Source organism: Melampsora larici-populina (assembly GCF_000204055.1).
Source record: "Melampsora larici-populina 98AG31 unplaced genomic scaffold MELLAscaffold_39, whole genome shotgun sequence".
NCBI lineage: Eukaryota > Fungi > Basidiomycota > Pucciniomycetes > Pucciniales > Melampsoraceae > Melampsora > Melampsora laricis-populina.
This window is the reverse complement of record NW_006768803.1, coordinates 503573-522043: the sequence shown is the minus strand read 5'-3', so window position 1 is coordinate 522043 and position 18471 is coordinate 503573. Positions and strand designations below refer to the sequence as shown.

Genomic DNA, 18471 nt, shown 5'->3' with positions numbered 1-18471 from the left:
TTTTTGAGAAGAAGTAAACAAGCTCAGCAGAACACCGATACACAAGGATGACTGAGAAGTTGATAATATCCAAAAGTCTTAAAGAGGCTCATATGAAACTTATCAGTCTCTTAAACCAAAGTCGAGATGAACTTTTATCATTCAACATATCCAATTCTAATCTAAACAATCTATCAACCATCTCAAATAAATTAGCAACATTAATTTCCACTTCAATAGAACTCAATCAACTATTTATCAAAGTTCGTAAACGATTTAATCTATTGGAAAACCAAAATACCAATTCAAATGAACTTTTGATCGATGAAAACTTGAAAACCATCATCGAATGGGAAGATCAACTTGATAGAAGAGGTGTTGAATTATGGAATCAATCAAGTCGAATCAAGAGACAGATTGATGAACAGTTCAAAAATCAATTCCAGCTTAAAGAAATTTATTTTAAATCTTTAAACTTTTTGCATTTTCAAAACTTACCTAATCAAAATCAATTTAATAAACCGATCAATTTTAAGACTCATGAATGCCAAAAGGTATATTCATCTAGTGAGCATTTCTGAAAAAAATATTAAATTTTCGATCCATGTGAGATTTATCACAATCATGGTTGATCGTTGTGTTAGTGAAACGGCTTGCCTCAGTACTTATTCAAGCAGGTACTCCAATCACTAGTGAACCAAGTGGTAAAAGTCCCACGTCTATTATCATTGGGTTAATGAACTACATTTGATTGTTGTTTCGCCGCCTTCTCTTCATAGTTCTGCTTCGCTTGATCGATGTAACGACCAAGACAGTCAAAGCTCTACTCCCATCATTCGATTTAAAAGCTGCTACGAGTAATATTGATATAGCTTGTGAGGTTTGTTGACCATCAATCAAGAATTCGTCTCATTTTGAACAAAACAAAGTAAATCAATATCCAAAGATTGGTTTGATTTTTTGCTTGGACATGTAGTGCGAGGAGAAACTTGCAAAAGAGTCCCAGAATTGGAAAACTAGCCATGAAAGTGATCAATACCTTCGAACTCTGATCAATTATTATGCTATCAAGGCTGATTATGTGAGGATTTTAAACTTGATTCTTCTTTTTCACCTTTAACCATACATTGTATATCTTTCACAGAGTTGGGCAACAGGTAATGAGACTGCTACGATGTTTAACCTTCGACAAGCGCTTGATAAATCAAATTTGTTAAGCTCGCCCAAAGGATTTCAAGATTCAATCAATATTATTTCAAAGCTCTATGCTTTCTCTCATCTGATGCTGCGATCATCAATTGGATATAATAAAATTGAAGAGTCGAAGGCTTCCAAAAAATCTATGAATCTCCAAGCATCACAATGGCTTACTTTCGCATTAGAATCTATTGAATCATTGGGTACTAAGAGTTTCATTCCAGGACAAATTTTGGAAAGAATCTCTTATGATGACTTAAGGTTGAAGATTATAAAAGCTTTGGCGTTTGTCTACTTTGAAATTTCGAAAGATCAAAAAGGTTCAGAAGCTGAAGTTACACGTCAACGAGGTGATCGAGCATTTGATGAAGCTTTAGTGAGATAAAGATATGATATTTCCTGGGTGCTTATATTTGTACTGGTGGACTAATTTACTTTATTCTTTAGAAATTGAAACCTGATCAGGAAATGTGGCTTCATAAAATTCGCAGACTGGGACAACAAAAAGAATTCGGACCGGAACTGAAATCAGGTCAATAGAATTTTCCATAACTAAAATAGATACCAGTATTGAATCTAACGTTGACAACACACGCATTATTTTAGCTATTTCGGCGGTGTTGAAAACGCAACCCTTCGATAAGAAGCTCTTAGGGATTCTTCATTCTGTGTCACATCAGATTTCGAATGAGAAGTGAGTAAATCATGATTTATGAAGCACCGTGAAAATCCAATCTACATTATTGATAATGAATTGCAGTTATCGAATGGACGTTTATGCATCAATCTTGATTGCTTGCGTCGGACGAAGAGATCCGGCAGAGCAAGCTTTAGGCGGACCTTCAATTTATGCAATCGTTTCATTTGTAGGAGCAAATCTTACAAAGTCTTATAAGAATCTTAATCTATCCGACAAAGGTGTTATACCTTCAACATGGAATTTGGATCAAAGGTTAGATTTCCTACAGAGAATAACTGATGCAATAATGATGGGTAAGCTAAAAGACACTCATAATCTTTCTAAAGTTTACGAAATACTTATCAGATCAAATTTTACAAAAAATAAATGAATAGAAAATTCCGAATTTCGTTTGACTTCAGATTCAGCTTTTATCACTCAATCTTTAATCTGGTCTTCTGGAAGTAAAGCATATGAATCGAAAGATTTCATCAATGCTGCTAGGTGGTTTACTATCGGAACCCACTCTATGTTTCATACTGTTTATGATTTGACCTTTGGGAAACTGACGAGGTGAGAGTAATGGTCTGGGAACAAAAACAAGAACAGATTTGATTCAACTTTTTTGTTATCTCTTGATAGGAAAGGAGCTTTGAGTTTTATGAATGCTGGGGACTATGATTCCGCGAGAAAATTGTTGTCCGGTTTATCTTCTGAAGCTCAAGAGACGGCTAGCTATAACTTTATCCATTTCATGATTGAAACTGCTTTAGGGAATGAACAAACAGGTCAGAGAATTTTGATCGTATCTACCTTGATAACCTGATCTCCTCATTTTGTTTCAATTCCATCATTACCTTCTCTTTGATTATACTTCAAGCCATGGAATCGATCAAGAGAATGATGAGCTGCATCGATTTCAAACCTCAAACCATGATATTCGCTGCTCGACAAGCTGATCAGAGAGGACTCAAAGAGGTATTGAATTTCATCTTTCAAGAATTGTTATCGCTGATTTCGGGCGATTCTATCGCAAGGAGCTCTCCTATAGAAGGCTTGGATCCAATCATCTTACTACGGTCAGCTGTCTACCTGGACTCTATCATCATCTTGTTTACTGAAGAAGATTTGAATTTACTTTGAATTTTAGGTGGCTTATACGCATGGACCTTGCCAGGATTGAAACCAGTTCTGGAGATGAGTAAGTAATTTTTGGTTGCAACCATGCTTTAGGATGAATATATACATATTCTTAACCCCTTCAAAGTTTGGAATACGCCGAAAAGGCATTCGAGCATTATAGCCTAGGTCCATCCAATCTTCTTTCATCATAATTGTTTACAAAATCAAATAATCTAAATTTCTTCTTTTATCTCTCTTCAAAAACTCAAAACATCCAACAGCCCAGAGAATATTAGAAAAGCAGAGATACAATGACGGGTCTGAAAAAATCAATGCCAAAGACGCTACTTGGTTATGGAAGACAGGTATAGTCGTACAATTTCTATGTATTCAGTAAGTTCAAAGAAACAATCCAAGAAGCTGATAAACACACTCATGAACTTTAATTTAGCCTTCAACACATGTATCGGCAAATCCACGACTTGGCCAAACTCTTTAAGTTTACGATTTTTTGATTTAACGAGTGATTTGATCAATTTAACTCGAAAGCTTCCGGTTACAATGCAAGAAAGTCGTGAAATGATTCATCACGAACTACATTGTCGATTTGCACATTTGGCTGGAACGGTTAATAATACATTAGGAAGCGAATCTAAAGATAATGATCAGGTCCGTTTGGATTTCTCTATTCTAGAACTGAGCAACGCAAGAAAAGCTAACATGCTTGAAATTGGAAGCAATTTAGGATAAATATCATGAAAGGTTTTTAAACTTAATCGAATTGATTTCAAAAGTTAAAACACTTTGTGAAGAAATTGAAATTATTTCAATTGAAACTAATTCTAATCAAAACCTTTTGATTATTGAATCATGTTTATGTGTTTGGGAATTTGAAGGATTTTCGAAAATTCAAGATTGGAATAGGATTGCAGAATTCTTGAGTGTCTGTCAATCCTTTATGAACATTCGATTTGATAGGCGGTTTTTTGCTGAATCTAATTTTTGGGGGGGCATTGATTACAGAGTTTAGAAGAGATGGCTGGCGTTAAAGGGCATATCACAACCAGTGTGTTGGAAACTATTGCTGATGTGACAGTTCATGATGCAAATTTTCCAATTGATGGTAAGTCTATGGACAACTCATCAATTATTTAAAGATGTACTGGTTCATCAACTTTTCGAAATTTATTTTTCTTCGATTCATCAAGTTGTAACTCAGGTCCTAAGGGTGAGTCTTCAGTTTCTCATGACTCCCATAATTATATGTGGTCTAGGATTTCGCAAGAAGATAACAAAAATATTGAACGTTTATTGAACGTTTGATTCATTAGAAAGTTTTATCGATATACGAAAAGATAGGAAAAGTGAATGTAGAGTTACATTCAAGATGGCTACGTATCTTAATTGAAATTGAAATCTCAACAGGTCAAGATGACAACGCTATAAAAGATTGTAATTCAGCACTGATCTTGATGCAACAGAATTTAGTAAGTGCTATATCTATATCTTTTTGGATTGATCAGGATAAGTACAGTTTAGTCACTTGAACTGAAGATTTACTTTTTTGTCGATTGATCATCATTAGGAAACCTATCCATCAGATGAAGCTGATTGGATTTTAGGAAAAAGTTGGGATAGATCTATAGATTTATATAATCTAAGATCAGTCGTACATTCAATAAATTGGTGTGAGATTTCAATGAAATGGATGAAATTAGTTACAGGTGGTAGGGTTTACGAAGAGATGGTAAGAACCCGCTGAAAGATAATCATCATCATTATCGGTAACCTGTTTTTGAATTGAATTTTTGCTGATTTGTTGGGTATGGGTGGGTGGATCTTTTAGATGAATCGACATTATCGTGAATTGTTGAAGATGAGTCAAGATTTGAGAACGTCTGATCAATTTTTATTGTGAAGATTGATAGAGTGAGGAGATGAGAAGGTCTTTTTTGATCATCATGTGATAATGATTATGGACGCATAGGAAATCAAGGATGTCTTCATATATTTGGTTCACATGAGAAAGATTCAGTGTGTAATTCTATGTAAATATCAATTTGTTTGAGATTTGAGAGATGACATATTTGATTTTGTTTTCAAGAATTACCATGATGGGATCAGTCCTAGGAGCTGATGGTATACTGTTATAGATGTTACAAATTCAAAAGTCTTCAAGCTATTTCTATAAGACTTTGCTAGCAGCATATCAGAAACGGGGGTTTGGATGTAATTTTAGAATCAGGATCACGAAGTGATCCAGTAAAGCGCATTACGCGTAGAACAATTTATCTCTAAAATGTGCATTATAGATTTGTTTTTCAGTTCTTTAGGGTATCTCTTATATAGTACAAGCTTCACAACATATTGTTCCCTCTTCCCTATTGAACTTAAACTCTTCTGTGTGTTACAATCTCCTCCGCAGATTGTTGTTTTGTTCTGATCACTTTAAAGTCTTCCTCACGTTAAGACTTTGCGTGATCTCAAACTCTTTCAGGGAGAACAAAACTACAAAATGCCTTAGTTTCTTTGTTAGGACGGTATGTTACAAGAATGGTTGGCTGAGCCTGAAGAATCAAAGCTGATAAGTGCCCTTCAATTTGGCTACCTAAAGTCCTTATGAAGCATGCTTTTTGTTGGGTTGGGAGATAGGTTTTATGATAACTGTCAGAATGAGCTGTTATGTGTATCTCTCTTAAAATCTCTTGAGAACCCACCAAGTAAGCCACGATGCTATCTGCTTGAACTTCATTCTCATGATCTGATGCAACGTTAAAGGATTTATCGAGTGTGGAGTATGAGTGACTCAAGGGCTTCATGATCTCAAGATATGATAGCAACTTGCAAGAGTGAAATTCCAGTAAAAGGGATGGCATTCCGGTTGAGTTGCTGGTTTTGACCTCCAGAGCCAAAGTATGATATGTCCCTTTTTGTTTGGAATTTGAATACATGGTCTTTCATACATTTCTCTAAAGAATCACATCAGAACATCAACCAAAATTTTCGTCGTAGAAAATCAAACCTTGCATCCCAAAACATGAAGAATGTTTTACATTTCCAAGGAATCGATGAAAAGATTCTGAAAGACATATCTATATATACAGTTGCACATGACTTTGGCTATCTTCTCCCTGGACCTCCCGAAGGCGCCACTTGGTCTTCTGACTTGACACAATCTGCACAAGCTATCGAGGGTAATCAAGAAGGCCAAGGTAGATGATCAATACATGGCTCAAGAATGATGAAAAAGAAAGACGACTTACTGATGTAAGGTGGCTGTCCCTCAGTCGCGTTGTAAGGGCAAAGGTAAACTTCACCCCCCGGATTCTGACATGCTATAAAATCGAACACTCATGAAAAGTTTGAGAAGGATGGAACCTGTAAAGCATATCTGACTAATTGATGGAAAAAGGGACAACGTACCGTAAAATGAATTGGGTTGATTATTATACTGAGCACATTGTTGATTACTTGCCCCAGAGCGCAAATCACCATTGTGAAAACACCCCTTCATTGATACATACAGGTGACCTATGAAGTTGTTTAACCGAGTTTATAGAAGGTTGGTATAATCGAACTTTGAAATATCAATCCCGAAACAAAAAGACTTTACCGTCTTTGCCGCACTGGGCCCTTGGGCAAACCCATCTCTGATCATCCTTATCCAAGCAAGCTTGGAGAGCGAAAGACACGAATAAGACACTGACAAGAGTTTGGTCTAGAGAATAGTTGAACTGATCTACTTACTTGCGTTTTGTGTGACGGGGTTTGAAGAAAATCCGCCCATACATTGAACTGAGACTGTACTATTCCTCGCTGTACTATCACTCGCCTGCGTGACAGAAAATTGTGTGATAAGTATTGCGATAAATATAATAACAAGCTTGTGAGGAGATTGCAATGATAACATGGTGATATGTGCAGACGAGATTTCAAAGGAGCCGTGTCGAGACGAGGATCAATTTGCGGAACGTTATGTCGTCGATTCCAGAAAGCTTGACCGAGGTTTGCCCGCAAAAGTTAAACACATTTGTACACTTACAAAATGTAGAGTGTGAAGAAGCCTTGGGCGAGGCCGCGTAGCCGGGTTCACTCATCAGTGATCACTGGAAGATCGTGGATTGGGCGGAGCCTCATCGCCTCATCCTTGGCGACACATGTGTAGGTCAATTGTGTATCTTTGAAATAACTATTTGTTCGTGAACTTCTCTATGCTTTTGTTTCAACTTTCTTGAGGAGATTAGATTGATACCATGGTGATCTGTGCAAATGTGATTTTGAGGGAGTGAGAGCAGCATGACTGATTTGCCAGGCGCCGGACATACAAGATGCGGAGGCTTTGGGCAAGGCTAAAATAAACATCCACCAACATCACAGAACGTCCTCTCGTTGTGAGCTGCACTTTAAGCTGGCCGGACAACGAGAGGACCTCGTCAACTTCGGAAACATCATCGATTGGGCGGCGCTTCATCCTTGGCAACACATGCATGTAAATGGTTAACATCTTTGAAATGTATATGCATAATGTAGCTTCGATCATGAAATCATTGAAAAAATAGGTACCAGCCATTACATTCACATTCTCGCTGAGCCTCGCTGAGCAAGTGAAGCAGCCGCAGATGTTTGCTTGAAACCAAATCACGATACTCGAAATAAAATCAAAATGCGGCGAAGGTTGTCAAGTTTGGGCCTTGGCGTGCGGCTGCTACATAGCTAGGCTGCCTTCGCAGCTTCGTCGATTGGACGTCTGTGTCTCGAATTGAACGTGCTGAATTTCCCTTCGACTCGGACCAATCAACTACATAGCTGAGCCTGAGTGGCCACCGCCGTGCCGAAAATTGATAATTTAGACATGTCTTTTATCGGAGAATAGGGCAGTGAAGAAACTTCTGACCCAGTATGAAAGTTAAAGACATTATGAATTTTCCTTGCCGCCTTCTCAACCGGTGCTTTTGAACGCAAAATCGACTAGCAAATATTGATTAGATAAGGTTTTAAGCTCAAAATTGGAAAGGCTGATGATGGAGCTTCATTTTTTTTCTTGCGCTGAAGCTATCTCTAAGAATGATAACCATGCTTTTCAAAGGTTTTGCGGAATCGGGGGGTTGATTATCCCGATCTTCTCTTCGCCTCATAGAGCTCAATTAAAAGCTCATCCTGAGTAAAATAGTCACATCATTGACTTGGGAAAGTGCGTTAGTCAAGCTGACTGAGTCTTAAATGAATGGGACTATCAAAACCTGGGAGTCAGGGTGAAATCAATCAAAAAATTGGCTGTCTTCTCAGGTTTGATGAAAGACTTGCTCTCAGCTTAATGATATGATTCTGGAATGAAGCTTGGAAAATGTTGACATCCATCCAGAGATGGAAGATAGTAGGAACTCTCGACAACTAATTTTATGTTTTTAAGTCATTCTCAGCAATAAATCAAAATGATGACCAACATGCTGAAAAATTATAATTGTGGCTGAGGATTTGTCAAATGGTGCTGAGGTAATTCCTTGTCTATAAAAGCGCGACTTCACTTCCCAAGGTCGACCTCACCCAAACCACCAACTTCATCATTAACCATCACACATCAACACCACATATCCAACATCAACACTTCAATCAATCTTGGTTCACAAAAAATTCATTCGATATGTCCAAAAGAGCAAGATCAGAATCACCTGAGGTTGGACTAAGTAGCCTGTTATTATGGGAGGAATTGATTGATCTTGATGATACTCTTTTAGCTATTGAAGAAGAAGAATCAACCTCTATCAGAGAGAAACGAACTCAGTTATGCGAACTAATTGAAAGTATCAGATTAGTCAATTATCAAAATCCAGACGACCATCAAATAATTTCAATGAAACATCAAATGGCTGCGATTGATTTTGCTGCCAAATTACTTCAAAACACCATCAAATTCAGAAATAGTATCACCTCAAGTTACCGACCAAGTGATAGTGCTTTGGAAATCTTGAAGAAATCGCAAAGAAATAAACAACAGAACGATGAATCAATAATTGAAACAGCATTTGATTACTTAGATGAAAAAGTTCTTAGATTTTCAAATAGAGTTCATAATTCACTTGATCTTTGTGTGATTTGTCATGAAGACTTCAAATCTGGTCGATCAGTTTCTAGATTCCCTTGTTATGAGAATCACGAGTTTCATACAAGTTGTGTAAAGGTATGTCAAAAGTTTCTTTGATTCATAGCTTTTTTGTCTGTCTTTGGATTCGTGAAACTGACTCAAAATGTTCTCTTCTTGTTGTGATCTTTTTTTTGCTCATTTTAGATTTTATTGAGAACTTCATTCAGTTGCCCGATTTGTAGTAGCTCTATCGACGAAATTGCAGCAACACGCGCAATGATAGCTGTATAGGTAAAATGTAAAGAAAAAATTATATCATTTGCCTACTATTAAATCAAAAAGAGCTTTGCTAGCTGGTCTCATGAAGTTCAATTGTTTTATATGACATCACCTATACAATTTGTGACGATTTGTTTTGCAAGCAGTAGTTTGATATTTGAATTTATCATAAAGCCCGATTATTTGGATTTTATAAGACTCACATTCACTCAAAGCTTCCTATTATTGAACTCACTCCAGTGAGGACATCACAAATTGAAAAACATAATGAAGCAGTACAAGGTTAGACAAGGTTGAATTATCTGGTTGAGCTCATTGATTTAAGGTCTTCATTCACTGAGAAATGAAAATCTTGAGTCATGATGATCTCCAAGAGTTGAGGTTTTTGCCAGTGTTTTACTTAGTCCCTATGGACTTTGATTGGGTAATCAAGATGCAAGGAAGCAGGCAGGAAGCAGGGTTTCTTTAAGTTTTTTGGGCCTTGAGTTGAAAATGCTGTGACTCTGAGACAGGCGGTGACAAAGAAAATATGTTGTGGGATCGAGTCGCATCTCGTGCGGTATTCTCACGTACTCACACAGCTCTTGAGTCCTTGATTGCTGAAATGTTACAAAGGTTGGGGTTAGGGGTGCCTCTCGGATACAATCGAATTCGAAAGACACGATAATCATCCAATTTCAACTTAGGGGTTAGGGGTTTAGGGGTTTGGGTTAAGTTTCAAAAAATTCCGGAGCTCAGCAAAAAACATCTCTATGTTCTTTACTATGTTCTTGACTATTCGCACATCTACACACATATCTCGCGCAACATATGTCGTTTCTACAGTCTATCACAGCATCATATCGCGATCATGGAGAAAGATCTCATAACATAAGATCACGGGGTGTTAGAAGACTTGAAAAGGGACTGATTAGATTTCATTGCCTTCAATTGCCTGCGAAGATGTTGAAAGCCTGAGTTCCCTTCGACTTCGACTGCTAATTCTAGATCGTCTCGTATCCAATAGTACTTGTTAATCATCTAAGGGAGACTTGGTGAATGATGTTGATATTAAATGTTCAACTGGATATTGAGGATCATCTATTATGTTCTCAGGTTGAATCAGATTATCAACTAAATCATCGAATTCACCCCTAGTATCTTGATCAACAATTCCTTCAATCCAATTGGTTACTACTATTTGTTCATTCTCTGAAAAGCCATGTGCTAATCCAGTGATGGTTTTGAATTTGGCTCGACCAAAAGCTTCTTGAGAGATCCTTCGTAAGAAGTTGAATCCCAACTTGGCAGCGTTGTAAGTTAATACTTCGTCTGTGGTTCCATGAATCCAGTAGAAAGCAGTCGATCGATAAAACCCAGGAACTGGTGAAAGAAGCAGTGGTAATCTAAAGGGTAGAGGTAGATAGCCCGACTTTGAAAAGAGAAATAGTCAGAACCTATATAAAATTCGAAATTTGCGTTCAACAAGAGAAAAGGACATACCAGCATCAACGTTGCAGCGGGGGGCTCTGGCAGTGTCAAGCTAGTAAGGAGGGTCATCACGGCACCTATTCGATTTTTGATTTTTGAAAAGGATTCATATCAGTATTCATTGACGTATAAATTGAAAGCGGAAATCAGAGTGGGATGAAATCATAATGTCTACCTACCTTGACTGAAGCCTGCGATGATAGTCTTGTTCATTTGCATCTTTGATTCTCTGACTTGCTCAGCAATAATGGTAGAGATCTGAATACAGCTTCGTCTCAATCCATCCTCATCTTCAAGATAGTTCAAGTCCCTCCAGTCATTGATGTTGAACCATCCAGGTCGCGCTCCTCCATTTGGTTGATCTGAATAGACAGTGATTGGAATGATGGGAGCTTTAGGGAGTATGAACCTAAGACCCGTCAAGTTTCCAATGCTTTGAGAGTCGAGGGGTCGTCGAAGAGTAGATAAGAATGTTTCTCGCCATTGGTGTCCGTGAGATGAATCGGGAGAACCAAGACCGTGAATGAATACAACCGTCCAACCACTTCCTTTCCCGTCATTGGCATCGAGAGGTTCGAGGACATCGAATTCAATGGGAGGGATATTGGCCTCTAGGTTCGACCAACTTGCTCGGTAGATGTATGGAACAAGATGCTCCGGTAGAGGAGCTGGGCTTTGAATGCTTCCAGGAGATGGGGTTGACAAAGTTGGCGAGGAAGTTTTATGATGTAAAAGTCGAGGTCCAAAGTTTAGACCCAACACAAAAGAAGCGAAGATGACTAGAGTCGATATGATGACTGGGTAGTGCCTAACGATCCATCTTATAAGTCTTCGACCGACGGCTTTCAAGTTAATCGAGGACAAATTCATATTCCTTCCAAAGATGTCTAAGTCGTTGAGATCTACTGCTAAGCTTTGTCTTCGCGTTTGAGAATGATCAGGACTATTGATGGTTTTGTTAAGAGTGTTTATGAAGTGATTGAAATGTGGAAAGGTGTTCTGTTGAGAATAGATAAGACGAATCAGATGTTGAGCTTGATTTTGGTTTGAGTCGGATGTCTTGTAGTACGGAAAGTGGGTTATGTTGACGAGAGAAAAGAAAATCTCCAACTTACGAAGGGCTTGGACTTTGATTTCTTGTATTGAGCAATTTGGACGTGAGGTGGAAGTGGGAGTGTTCGCGACGTGATCTTTGGGAGTGTTGTCGACGTGATCTCTCAGTATAACTTACGACTGTTAGGACTGTATACGTGTATGTTCGCGGTTGATCAGACGACGCGGTTGGAAATTCGTGAGCGCGTGCTGATCAAGGAATTTCTTGTTTACAAAAGCGCGACTTGACTTCCCAAGGTTGACTTCACTCAAACCACCAACTTGGTCATTAAACATCACACATCAGGACCACACATCCAACATCAACACTTCAATCAATCTTAGTTTTCTAAAAAATCATTCAAGATGTTTAAAAGAGCGAGATCAGAATCACCTGAGGCTGAAACATTAGAAACACTTGAAATCGAAAGATCAGAATCACCTGAAGTAGTACAAAGTAGTCTGTTATGGGAGGAATTGATCGATCTTGATAATACTCTTTTAGCTATTGAGGAAGAAGAATCAATCTCTATGATAAAGAAACGAACTCATATATACGAACTAGTTGAAAGTATTAAATTAGTCATTTATCAAAATCCAGAAGACCATCAATTGATTTCAATGAAACATCAAATGGATGCGATTGATTATGCTTCCAAATTACTCCGAAACACTATCAAATTTAGAAATAGTATCACTTTAAATCCTCGACCAAGTGATAGTGCTTTAGAAATCTTAAAGAAATCACAACGAAATAGACAACAGAATGGTGAATCAATAATTGAAACAGCAATGGATTACTTAGAGGAGAACGTTCTTAGATTTTCAAATAGAGTTCATAATTCACTTGATCTTTGTGTGATTTGTCATGAAGACTTCAAATCTGGTCAATCGGTTTCTAGATTCCCTTGTTATGAGAATCACGAGTTTCATACCAGTTGTGTCAAGGTATGTCAAAAGTTTCTTTGATTCATTTCTTCTTTTTTCTGTCTTTGGGTTATTAAAACTGACTCAAACTGTTTCTCTTCTTGTTTTGATCTTGTTTTGCTTATTTTAGATTTTGTTGAGAACTTCATTTCGTTGCCCGATTTGTAGTAGCTCTATCGACGAAATTGCAGCAACACGCGCAATGATTACTGAATAGGTAGAACGTAAAGAAAAAATTATATCATTTACCTACTATTACATCAGATAGAGCTTCGCTAGCTGGTCTCAGAAAGTTCCATTCATATTACATTCCTTATAGAACTTATTCCGATTTGTTTTGCAAGGAGTAGTTTGGGATTTGGATTTATCATCAAGCCTGATTTTTTGGATTTGACGAGGCTCATAATTGCTCAAAGCGTCTTGTTATAGAACTGACTCTAAAGTCTCAAATTAAAACAACATGAAGGATTGGAAGGTTGATAGGTCTTATTTTAATCTTCAGATGATAATCTCACTTATTCAATTCATATATTGAGAACTTATCATCAAATGTAATTCAAGTCAAATAACATACAAGTCAAATTGAAAAACCCTTAATCGAGAAATTTTCTTAGGCTTTCATGAATTACACTTCACCAATTTGGTCAAAAAATTCTTTCCAGCTCAAGTTTTTTTTTATCATCACCAATCACACAAAATCGTAAAAAAATATTTCTATCTAGAATTGGTCCAATTTAATTTTGTTTCTGTTCAGGTAGATAATAGTTGAAGGTGGATAGAGGTTTTTGTTCGAGTTGAATAGTCGTGTTTTATTATAGAGAAGATTTCAAGATGAATCCTTCCTAAGAACAATTGATACTATTAAATTACTCTAAGCTTCTTTTGAGAGACCTGATTTTCTGATTTAGAAGAGTTTATATCCATGTACATAGATCAAAATCTCATGATCAGATCACGATTCAAGTCTAACATCACACAGATCAAACCAATTATTCTTTCTCATTTTCTTTCGTGTTTGCAAGATTAAATCACAACTGTTTGGTTAAGATACTTTGGGTTTCTTTCAGATTGTGATTGTACTGATAGTGACTGTAATGAGGTCTCAGGTCTTCCCTTTTTGTCTCTCCACTGCAATTGTTGAATCAGATCCTCCAGGGATATCTTTTGTTTTAACACGCAGAAAACTCCAGTCTTAGTAAATAACCCTTGTGCCAAACCTATTCCCTAGAAGGGAAACATAAGCCGCCAGGATATGAGTATCATTACCCAAGATCTTGTTATGAGTCTGAGTTAATACTGAATATATATACTCATACTACATTCCACTTTGGACTTACTCTGGTTGTGCAGACTTATGTTTTCCTCTTCCTTTAAATTGGGATTATACCAATCAATGTACTTCTTTTTCTTGATTCTCTGAGATAGTCATAAAAAAGAGCTACACAAATCTTGTAAAAGAGGGCACAGAAAGCTAAATGTGTTCCAAGAGAGATTACTCTTCCCTCAAAAGAGTGTCACCATTTGGTGTTGATTGATACATGCAGCAGTATATGATGTTTTCTGATTTTGAAAATTGAACAGCTTCTTTAACTTCATCTATACCGTGCTTGCTCTATGATGTCACTTGGGAAACAAAGAGATATTTCCCCATGGGAAGACTGATTTCATTTAATGCAGTTTCTGAGCTCAAACACAGAGATCATGGAGAAATAAGTCCAAAATGATCATTGTGGCGCATAAACCGTGTTAAATACAATGTGGTTTTAAGTATGCACAAGCACTTGCGGAAAAGATACAACACCACCTCTGTGCCCAAACACATACCTGCAGTGACTACACACCTCTATAATAGTCACCACAGGTATGTGTTTGGGGCCAGTGGCCTAACCCAGTGTCATTGTAAAATTCCTATGCAGTTTAGTAGGACCCTAGAAAGCTCCTGCAGAGGTCACTGATGAAAATGGTCAAGCCTTGGCTTTGTGGAAATTAAATGCTCAGGGTTTGCCAAGTCTTGGACTTTTTCTCAGAATTTTTGGCCATCTGTTCCATATTTCAGTTTTGTCTCAAATGTCATAACAAGTTGATTACAAGATTTCATTGCTGTAACTGTGATCTGTATTAAATCACCCTGCTTTATCCTTGCCTTGCTGGTGAGGATAGAGCTATGGGGGGAAGCTGTGGACCACATTTGAATGTGGTCTAATACAAATCGTTAGATAAGGAGAAACATCAAGGAATCAGTACAACATGTGCAGTATAAAACTCCCATCTGTCTGTGACATGTGACTCAAGTGGTTCAAAAAGAAGCTCCCTGTGCAATGAGATCATAATATCCTATCATACATGTCTGAACAATGCATCATACAAAAAGCGGCAAAACTCTCTCCATTTCATTTCTTTTGGTATATTGAAGTTGAGCTCTTATTTGTGAATAAATTTTTGATTCACAATAAAAAAATTCAGTACTTTTTGTTCCCCAGCCTCAAAGTTCAGTTTTTTAGGTTCAAAACTAGTGATCATAAGAACAGGATTTGTTTTGGTGGGTACCTCTTGCATATGTCAAACTTATACTTCCTTTTCCATCTCTCTGCTCATCAATAAGAAAGATTTCACCTATGTGAAGCTTTTGAGAGATTGACTTATTTGAGTAGTAATCCCCTGATATGCCCTTGATCTTAAACAGAGATATATTTCAACCTCTATATACTATATACATATTGATCGGGACCAAGTGATTCAATTTATTACTGACCTCAAAAGATAATCTCAAGAAACTCAGTAAGACTACTTTCACTGTATGCTCTATGTCCAATATTATGCAAAAGTCTCCAGGACTGAACTAACTTTTGAATGATTCCATATATTTTGGTAGCTACCTAAGGATGAAGTTTGGACAAATTTTTCTTGGTATAAACCTCTTGATGGATCATCAAGCTTCTGGAGGTTTGATAAACGAACACAATATTGCTACTAATGCAGTACCCAATGGATTAGCTAGTAAATCATCTTTGGAATCAATTGGTGTGATCTCCCCCATTTCCAATGAACAATCAAAAGAAAAGTTTGAATTTATCCCAAAACCAATGAGTGTACAAGCACTGAAGGATTATGGAATTTATCCTACTAGGAATGAATTGTCTCAATCTCACTATAGAAGACTAGGTCAAGATGCTGAGAAGCAAGTTAATACTCCAGAGCCTGTGTGGGGGAATCTTGATGAACACCCAATACTTACTCCCAGACAGAAAGAGGATGATGAGGTTGTTTCCAAGGGCTTGAATTATATTACTTATGGCATCTTAGCCGCAGCTATATTCAAAGGCTATAGAGCTGCACGGGACTGGTTTGAGGCTTTGATGGAAGGGTATGAGGGTGCTGTTTTAAATTATGTGAACGAAACACCTTGCTGACATTTGGTGGGATAGAATTGGCCAGATCTTGGATGAAAACTAGAAGGGGAATAGAAGACATTCAAAGGACAGATGATTCAAGAGAATCCAACCTTCAAGTTCTGTCCTGGAAGTGATAACAGTGGGTCTTGATTAATACAAGTAGCAGGGTAGAATTATTTTGTTGGTTTTATAGTGATAAATACACTCTACAAAACTAAAATTGGCCTTGCTTGGCCAATTGTACCCCATGAGTTTCTAGGCTAGGTTGCTGTGGCCAGCTCAAGGCAAAAATCCAAAACTGGGTATAGAACCAAATCTTCTGCCCAAAGATCAACCACCCAATTCTCTATACCAGCAAGGTGAAGATTTGAATATGATGAGACATCCTTTTTAGTATGACTCCCTAGAGTATGGCTTGTCAACAAAATTGGCATGAATCATATGGCTTTGATGTTGGTTGAGGTGTATGATGTTCCTGAAATTTGAGCCAGCATGCTTTCACCTAAGAGGGGAGAAAGGTATAGAAGGAGGTGGTTTGAAAGCAATGATACAACATTTATGACAGATGCCTCATTGAACATAGGTAAATGTCCAAGCATTTGGGGAGTGTGAATGTGGAGAATGTAACAAAATTTGCACATTTTGAAGCTGAAATCACTTGGCTGGGGAGTCTATTGCTATAAGTGTTTAATATGTATTTTGAATCATTCAACAGGATTCTGTAGTCCAAAGGTTGTTGAGTTTGAGGAAATCAAGAGACAAATGTACAGGAAGAGTGTGTTTGCTCCAGCCTGCCAGGGCATCTGAAAAACGTTCCTTAATATCCATGGCTCACATCAGGACCCTGGAAAGCACAAGCTGAAGAGCCCATCCTAAGACCATCAAACATTCCCTTTTCAATACCCTATGGAGTGTTAAAGACCAAATATTTGGACTTGAACAATTCCAGTGTTTTCAGTAGTTTTTTGCACAAGAAACTTGAAAAAATTCATCATGGCCATCCATTCCCATCTAGACAGTATGTATGCAAGTACAGAGCCCCAGTTTCCTAATCCTCACATTGCATTGTCCCATACCTGCTTTCACCTGAATTATCACATAGCAAATGATGATGATTTTGACTAAAAAGGAGGTTTCCATCCTTTGATGTTGGTATGTTTAGAAAAAAGTTCTTCAAGAAGAATGAAAACATACCTGTCATGGTGGTAGGTACAAATTCATGAGAATTACTCTTGACCCTAAAAAACCCAAAGCAATACTTTTCAAACCTGGATCTATCTCAAACAGAACACGGTCTTCACCTGGAGCTGTTTGGGGTCCTCTTGCATCTCTATATCTCATTTAATATTTGATCATTTATTGTACAAAACCCAATGGTCACGGAATCAGAGGTGATGATGAGACATGTTCAGTTTTTCACTAGTGACAGATCTAAATCATGATTAAGCTTGAATATATGAGTTTTGTATACCTAATGTGCAGTTCTAGATATGTGGCTGACATCTGACCCTAAAAAAGATATAGTAATGAAGAACCTGAAAAAACATCAAATCAAGTCAAGTAATCTATTTTTGTTTGATCATTTACAGAGCTTGTTTGTGATTTTACATCAAAATGCCCTCAATCCAAATCCCATCAAATCAAATTATTTTAAACACAACCACCTTGATCAAATTCATGTAACTAAAAGAATCATGAGAAAAGATAAAAGTTTGAAAAAAAGGTCCCTTTCAATCAACAAATTCAATGTATAATATTTCTTTTCAAACTTTCAAAAAAGAACAAAAAACACACACATTGAATATAAACCCAAACATAATTGTATATTTAAAGAACTTAACATTTTATTTTCAAAAAACAAACCAAAATAAAACATGATAAAAAGTTAAAAACATATATATATATATATATACTTGAAGATCCTTTCGATTCTTGATCTATAAAGTTTTTTTGGATACTATTCCCTTCTCTTCTCATCTCATCTCATCACATCACAAACAAACAAAACGTAAATAGACATGAATAAACACACACACACATTCAAAGCATCCACAAGAATCAAATCTATATATATATATAGGCAGATAGATATGTATAATGAAGATCATAAACTATATACTCCCAACCTATGCCATCCCAACCCATCCAAACATTTTCCATTTTTTCCACTTTTTCTTTCTCTACTTATCAACCCAACTCCTTATATATATATATATCTTTTTCTTTCGATTCATCAACCTAACTTTTCCATA

General features: G+C 37.1%; 3 protein-coding genes across 3 annotated transcripts; 1 reads left to right on the top strand and 2 right to left on the bottom strand.

Annotated features, from left to right (window-relative positions):
- Positions 1-47: 47 nt before the first annotated feature.
- On the top strand, positions 48-4895 carry MELLADRAFT_109837 (uncharacterized protein; the record flags this gene model as incomplete). Its single annotated transcript, XM_007413896.1, has 20 exons — positions 48-546; positions 759-859; positions 956-1060; positions 1124-1552; positions 1624-1708; positions 1783-1870; positions 1937-2169; positions 2278-2428; positions 2498-2643; positions 2736-2934; positions 3006-3056; positions 3123-3163; positions 3259-3342; positions 3429-3646; positions 3723-3920; positions 4001-4100; positions 4186-4205; positions 4309-4464; positions 4563-4724; positions 4824-4895. The coding sequence occupies 20 exons, from the start codon at positions 48-50 to the stop codon at positions 4893-4895; spliced, it is 3138 nt and encodes a 1045-aa protein (XP_007413958.1).
- Positions 4896-6097: 1202 nt separating this feature from the next.
- MELLADRAFT_123588 (uncharacterized protein) lies at positions 6098-6887 on the bottom strand (the record flags this gene model as incomplete). The annotated part of the gene is made up of 5 exons (XM_007413832.1): positions 6098-6162; positions 6241-6312; positions 6401-6508; positions 6591-6650; positions 6725-6887. 5 exons carry the CDS (start codon positions 6885-6887, stop codon positions 6098-6100), a joined length of 468 nt encoding a protein of 155 aa, XP_007413894.1.
- A 3463-nt stretch (positions 6888-10350) lies between these two features.
- Positions 10351-11678, bottom strand: MELLADRAFT_90684 (uncharacterized protein; the record flags this gene model as incomplete). Its single annotated transcript, XM_007413831.1, has 3 exons — positions 10351-10749; positions 10821-10885; positions 10988-11678. The coding sequence occupies 3 exons, from the start codon at positions 11676-11678 to the stop codon at positions 10351-10353; spliced, it is 1155 nt and encodes a 384-aa protein (XP_007413893.1).
- Positions 11679-18471: the final 6793 nt, after the last annotated feature.